Below are 6,827 nucleotides of genomic sequence, written 5' to 3'. Positions count from 1 at the left end.
GGAGGAGGAGGAGGAGGAGAAGGAGAAGAAGGAGAAAAAGGAGGAGGAGGAGGAGGAGGAGGAGGAGGAGAAGAAAGAGGAGGAGGAGGCAGAGCGGGGGGCGGGGGAGGAAAGGGAGAAAGCTCCCGCGCGTTCCCTTTAGCAGTGAGGAAAGGCAGCGAGCACCCTCTGTCCAGTGCCATCTGCAGACAGAACTGCTGACACCGCCTCTGAGCTCAGATCCAAGGATGCGAGGCCCTGGCCAGGCCCTTCCAACTGGAGTTGTATTCCTGAGCAGCAGTGGAAGCCCAGGAGGGAGGCTGGAGCTTCCCAAGTCTTACAGGGAGCAGCTCCAGGTGAACTGCGCCAGGGTGTGCTTACTTTCCCGGGGCACAGTGCTGGCCATGGCGGTGAGAACAGAGGTTCGTCTGTACCCACAGCCCCGCGAACCTGGCGTCCACCCCGAAGCCAAGTGTTCCCTGAGTCCCGTGAGCTCTGCCTCCTGCCGCAACCACGGACTCTGGGACGCAGACTGCGTCTCCCTGGTACCACCCTTGCCCCACCCTACCTGCTGGCTGCAGCCTTCCCTGGGCAGCTCCCTGGGGTGCTCAAGGCGGCAAGGCTGCTGCCGCCACCACAGGAGCCCTCCACGAAGGGCTCCTGCCACCTCTCCCCGCAGCCGGGGCCCTCTGCAGGCCACCTCTGCCTGGGGACCCCTGGAACCCGGAGCCTCCCTTGCACCACCTGCTGAGAGCCAAGGTGATCAGCCCTGAGAGCCCAGCCAGCTGCTCTGGGTGTCCTGGCCTGCCGTCCACTCAGCTGGGGACCCCGTGAGGCCCTGGAAACCTAGAGGAAGGCCGCAGGCAGGGCCAAATCTGGGAACGGCAGCGAAGTACTGCTCTCCTTATAGGTGCTGGAGGCCAAGAGGAGGCAAAGCCCCAGGCCCAGCCCTCTGCTTACACGCTGGTGACAGCAGAAGCGGAGTGGTCCACCTTCGTGTCCAGTCGGGGCCCCTGGACACCTATCCACCCTTCAGTCCCGCAGGAGCCTTCACCATCTGCTGCCCGACCTGTGCCAGCCCAGGGCACGGTCTCCTCTGAGCATCTGCTGCACAGCCAGCAGCGTCCCCCCGGGAGCCTCAGGCCCTCCTGCCCCTCCCAGGTGCCGCCCTGTGGGCCCCTCACCCTGAGCTACCCGAGCTGTTAGAGCCCTGCCATCCCCACATGACATGCACAGCCACAGCCCTTCCCACCCACCCACAGGGGCCACCCTGCCCCTGGTCACCAGCACTGCTTCTTCTCGCAGGTCTGCCACCCCACGCCCCTCAGCCCACATGAGGAGCCTGTCCTAAGACGCCTGGCTCACTCCGAGACCCTGCACTGACTGTCCCCTGCCTGCCCACCCCTGCCTCTCCCGGGCCAGGACTGCAGGAAGGCGGCCCTCTCCCCATGGGCCCAGGGGCACTAGCTAGTTCCACTTCGGTTCATTTAGAGAGTAAGGATGTTTACTATCATGATAATAAAAGGCACTTTAGATAAGAAACTGTATAGAGTATATTCTTATTTGCTGTCACTATATGTTTTATTATATGCATGTAGTCTGTTTACCCGCTTTCCTACTGAGGCACATTATATGAATTTCTTGTAGATGTAAAGGCAGTAAGGTTGGAGGAAAAACAGATCTAACCAAGAACTGTTAGAATATATGACACTGAAATATGATACCTTTTGACTTATACTACGTGTTTCTATAAAAGTGAAATGCAGGCCAGGAGTGGCGACCCATGCTTGTAATCCCAGCCCTCAGGAGGCTGAGGTAGGAGGACTGCCCCAAGTTCCAGGCCAGCCTGGGGTGCTTAGTGAACCTTGTCTCAAACAAATAAACACAAGTTGGACAGACTGCTGGCTGAGTATCTCTGTGTACAGGTAAGTGTCACGGCTTGTGTCTCGATGTCCCCCAAAGCCTCAGGTAGTCACGGGAGTTGTCAGAGGTGGCAGGATCTAGAGTGTGTGATGCTGACATCAAGGGTGTGTGACTATTACTTTAGTCCACTGACTGGTTTGGCACAGTCTAGGTAATAACAGGAAGGCCCCCCCGGGTGTGAATGTGGGGCACACAGCGGGCATATAAGGTAAGGGACAGAAAAAGGGGTGTGGGGGCTGGCTGCTGCTTGCAGCTTGCTGCTTTGGCTGTTTCTGCCTGCCACGAACTATTTCTCCTCTGTGGTGCCTGTCTGCCATGGGCCACCCTGCCTTGGAGCCCGCGGACTACGGAATACGTAGTCCTCTACAGACTATGAGCTAAATAAACCTTTCGTCCTTTAACTGTGGGGGTTGGGTATTTAGTCTCAGCAACAGGGAAGGTAACTAAGACAGCTGGTTCTACACAACACGAAGCTCTAACTTACTTTAAAGTCTCATGCCTGTCTGGATGATGCTGGATCACCTTTGCCAAAGCATCATATTCTGAAAGACAAAAACAGAAAAAGATCAAATTAAAGTTTTTTCTTTTTTCAAATCTGGATTATGAAGACAGAATATATGGGGGCTGGGGATTTAGCTCAGCGGCAAAAGTGCCTGCCTGGCAAGCGCAAGGTCGTGAGTTCGGTTCCCAGTACCGGAGAAAAACAAACAAACAAACAAACAAAAAAAGACAGAATATATATCACAAGTCTCTCCTGCTCATTTTTCTAGTATAAAAGAAAAATGATGATGCGTGGAGAATGCTGCCCGTTTCCCTCGATTCACCCAAAACTGAGTCACTTGCAACATCACAAGTGCTCCATCTGGAGAGCTAGGTCCTGCTTTGGTCCTCCCATTACAAGTCCTAGACAGGACATAGGGGCCCCCGTAAGCTTAGTGGACTTCGGTCAGTACTGCTCAAGTGGATTAACTCTGAAAAGGCTCTTACTCACTGTTTCCCCAACAGCAAATCAGTGAGGAAAATACATCCCACCATTATCCCCAGATCTTAGGTAAGAGCACTTCCCACTAATTCTAAAGGTAAAATGTTTTAAAACTTTGAAATGATTTAAAATTAAGACATTATTTCTACTTTACTAAATCCTCCAAAATTAAGTCATTTTTATCCTGCTAACCTTTCTTAAGAAATGACAAATGCTAGGGTTTACTTTAAAATCTCATAACAAATAAAAACACTGCAAATATTTCTAAGTAATTTTCAATTATTTATTATGTAAGCCAGTATCTCTTCCTATAAACTGGCCACTGAACCTCACCATAAATACTTTTAACTGAATGCAAAAGCCAACTTTTAAAAAGGAAACATAACCTTAGAGATGTGGCTTAGTGGCAGAGCACTTGCTTAGCATTTGTGAGGCCTGGGATTTAATACCTACTACCACCACCAAAAACTGAATCCATATACAAATAAAGAGAGGAAATAAAATTTCATCTCAATTAGCTCATTAAAAATTGAAATTCAAGGGCTGGGGATTTAGCTCAGCGGCAAAGCGTCTGCCTGGCAAGCGTAAGGTCGTGAGTTCGGTTCCTGGTACTGGAGAAAAAACCAAAAAAAATTAAAAAAATAAAAAATTGAAATTCAGTAAGGTGTGGTGGCGCACACCTGTAAGCCCAGCACTAGGGAGGGTGAAGCAGGAGGACTGCTGCGAGTTCAAGGCCTGCCTGAACTGTATAATGAAACCCTGTTTCAAAAAGATTTAAAAAAAAAAAAATTGAAACTCATTGCTCTGGAACTCAGCATATTAAGCAAGCATGATTTTTCAAATAAAATCCTTTGCATTATAAAATAATAACATGCTCAGGGGGCCAGGGATCAAGCTCCGCGGCACAAGTGCCTGCCTGGCAAGTGCAAGGTCCTGAGTTTCCATTTCTGGTACCAAAAAAAAAAAAAAAGCTTACCAAAACAACAACATGCTCAGTATAAAATAAAACAAAAATGAAAAAACTAAGACATAAAAATCCACAGCCCCCAAATAACCATTTCCTATTTTCTTATAGGTTTCTACATACAATATTTGTCATTAGACATGTATTTTATTTTTATTTTTTATTTTTTGAGCCAGGCTCTTGCTATGCAGTTCAGGCTGGCCTTGAGCCCACTTTGTAGACCAGGCTGGTCTCGAACTCGCAACAATCCTCTTGCCTCAGCCTCCCAAGTGCTGGGATTACAGGTGTGCACCACCATGGCCGGGTTGTATTTTATTTTTAAATTTTTCAATTTACATTATAGGATGAATCATGCCCTTGTCATTAAAAATTATTTTGCAAGTGTTTTAGCTGCATATGGTCATATTCCAATTTTAAAACAAAGGCAATTAGAACAAAATTAAATTTTAATTCTTACTAGATATTTAGGCAGCCTATAAATGTCTGCTTGTCCTAGAAATCTACTGGATTTAAATTTCTTTAAAGTAGTTCCATTTGCTTGTTTCTAAACAAACCACTAAATCTCATACATTTCTGTCAATCAACTTTGATTAACCATAATGTTACTTAGGCAAGAGAGTCTAAAGACAGAAAAAAATTAACACTAAGAAATACTTAATAATGAACACATTTCAGTAAAATCTTTTAGCAGAGCTTTCCCTCTCTTCTATTTTAAAGAATAATATGACTTTAGAATTAAAATCTAATTTTTTGGTAAATTATGTTAATTCTGGCTGCAGATTTGACCTCACAACATCAAAAGCTGCCTGAAAATGCCAGTCAGTAATAAAGTATTTGCGCACCCAATCCCTCAAAACCCTTACCTTGGCGATTTTTTCGTATTCGTTTTGCTTGAAGAATTTGCTTTTTGCACTCAGCAATTTTTTCATGTGCTCCTGCAATGCTGCATTCTATACAGAAAGGTTAAAAAAAAAATTGCTATAACATATAGAATCTCCATCCATTTCCAATTCTAAAACATGTTTCTAAATGTAATTTCCACTGCTAACAAAGTAACGTTGAAACCAAAGCACTGTATCATATTAGAATAAGCATTTTATAGCTAGTATTTACTGTTATTTCTACTAATATTGTAATTGTTGTTATCTTTTTGTCACCAACTAAGGAAAACTTTGGTCATTTTTTTCTTTAGACCATAGAAAAATAAAAAATTAGAGACAAAAACATTAATTACTTTAAGTTTCTCTCACCTATTTCTTTGTAAATTTTTTCATAGTTTTCCATCTCCCTGAGATTCATATCATACACCAGCAAAGTTTTGCCCATTGAAAACTCACACTGGGACAGCGTGCTCAGCATGCGCTGGTACTGGCTGTACCTAACGGGAAAGCGAGATGCACAGGTAAGGACATCTGCGGATTGCCAACGTTGAACTACTATAACCCAGGCAAAAACCTGCCCATTAAATTACACCACGCTTTGAGAGAATCCCTGGTTTACTTAAAATAACTTAGAATATCTGTTCTTCCTCTTTTCTTTTCTCTAACGTGGTACATCTGAATTCATAAACGGCTTTAGTTACAGATGCAAGATGGGGCTGCTGTTCATATCAATATGGTCTTAATTCAAGCAAATTTTCTGAATTGTTGAAACACTTCAAAATACTGATTAAGCTGGTTGTTATCTTCACAATTCTGTTCACATAATTTTTTCACTCTGTTCAGTATAACTAAGTAAGTATCTATGAGAGCAAATCCAGATGAAAATTTTCCTATGCTAAAAAAATTATTAAGAATATAGCTAGGTGCAACCCAAGGCAGGATGGCTGGGAGCTGGAGGCCTTCTTGGGCTACACAGTGAGTTCTGAACTACACGGTGAGACCTTGCCAAAAGAACAAAATAACAAACAAGAGAGCATATATTCATACATATTTTGTAGCAACTTTAACTTATTAACAAAGGAGAAAATTTCATTTAGATATTTTGTTATTCTACACTTATCTGCTAAAAAAACTAATGATCTTGAATTTCATCCTCACTACTCTGCTTTTTGCACATTTCATAAATATAAAGGAGGCCTTTAAAGAGAAGGGCCAGAAAAAAAAACCTTCTGATTGACCCCGAGATGACTTCATTGGATGTTTAAGGTGAACGAAAATTCGAAATACAGGATCTCAATGTGACCACATCAGGACATCAGTAAAGGAACAGGAGTGAAATGAAATACCCCTCTTCTTGGGATCCAGAGTTGCACCACTTAATGAAACTTTTCACGAGCAGATTAATCCTTCGATCATCTCCAGCCCCATCTCCATCGATCAGGAGACGTTTCCTTATGACTTCGTCTAGGAGAAAGGGTAATGAGAGTTAAAGTGACCTTCTCGCTCTTGGTAACTTTCAAGGACAAATCACCAATAGCATCACTCATTTACTCATTCAAAATAAAAGGACAGAATGCCACTGAACTGCACAAACATACTGAAGTAGCAAATTTTACGTCATGTGTACGTCATAGTAAGAAATACGTGGCTTGCTAAGGAAGGTGATTGTGTGCAGTGTATCAGGCTTGTTCTACAGGCTGAGGCTACAGGTGAAAAGTCTGCACAAAGCTGGCATCCTGTCACCAAGAGAGGAAGCAGTTTCCAGAAACAACCAAGAAATGATGCTGCTAATTCTTGAAACTTTCTTGGGGAGGAGGGCCAGCCCAGACAAAAGGAAGTCAAGAATGCGCCTGTCCCTGACCGGTGTGGGCCACCAGCACAAGGAACTGAGAAAAGGAGACGTAAAAGATACAACGGCAGACTAGAAAACAGGAGGAGAGGTCAGAGAAAAAAGAATAGATTTGTTAAATAAATGTATAGTTTAGTTACATCACCTTTAAATGTTTTCATCCCCGTGAGGATTTTTAACAAGACTATCTCACTTCTGCCCTAAAAAGGAATAGAGGGGGCTGGGGAATTAGCTCAGCAGCACAGCACT

At 44.4% G+C, this 6,827-nt stretch overlaps 2 protein-coding genes across 2 annotated transcripts in view; one reads left to right on the top strand and one right to left on the bottom strand.

The window, feature by feature from the left end:
* The window catches only part of Thoc7 (THO complex 7), a gene marked incomplete at its 5' end in the record, with an annotated part of 9,289 nt that extends 3,096 nt beyond the window's left edge, over window positions 1-6,193 (bottom strand). The window contains 4 exon segments of the mRNA XM_013506938.1: window positions 2,387-2,444; window positions 4,712-4,798; window positions 5,099-5,226; window positions 6,076-6,193. Of these exon segments, the coding sequence (XP_013362392.1) occupies window positions 2,387-2,444; window positions 4,712-4,798; window positions 5,099-5,226; window positions 6,076-6,193 (391 nt within the window).
* Window positions 81-2,184, top strand: LOC102020043 (MICAL-like protein 1). The gene is made up of 3 exons (XM_005409030.2): window positions 81-738; window positions 890-1,140; window positions 1,285-2,184. Exons 1-3 carry the CDS (start codon window positions 228-230, stop codon window positions 1,360-1,362), a joined length of 840 nt encoding a protein of 279 aa, XP_005409087.1. The 5' UTR covers window positions 81-227; the 3' UTR covers window positions 1,363-2,184.
* Window positions 6,194-6,827: the final 634 nt, after the last annotated feature.

Source organism: Chinchilla lanigera, unplaced genomic scaffold, assembly GCF_000276665.1.
Source record: "Chinchilla lanigera isolate Chin_1 unplaced genomic scaffold, ChiLan1.0 scaffold00116, whole genome shotgun sequence".
In the NCBI taxonomy this organism is placed as follows: Eukaryota; Metazoa; Chordata; class Mammalia; order Rodentia; family Chinchillidae; genus Chinchilla; species Chinchilla lanigera.
This window is presented reverse-complemented; position numbering and strand designations above follow the sequence as displayed.

Coding starts and splice junctions, on each gene's coding strand:
- LOC102020043 (XM_005409030.2), top strand. CDS start 228: ATGCGAGGCCCTGGCCAGGCCCTTCCAACTGGAGTTGTATTCCTGAGC. Junction 739..889: donor ACCACCTGCTGAGAGCCAAG/GTGATCAGCCCT, acceptor CTCTCCTTATAG/GTGCTGGAGGCCAAGAGGAG. Junction 1,141..1,284: donor GGCCCTCCTGCCCCTCCCAG/GTGCCGCCCTGT, acceptor TTCTTCTCGCAG/GTCTGCCACCCCACGCCCCT.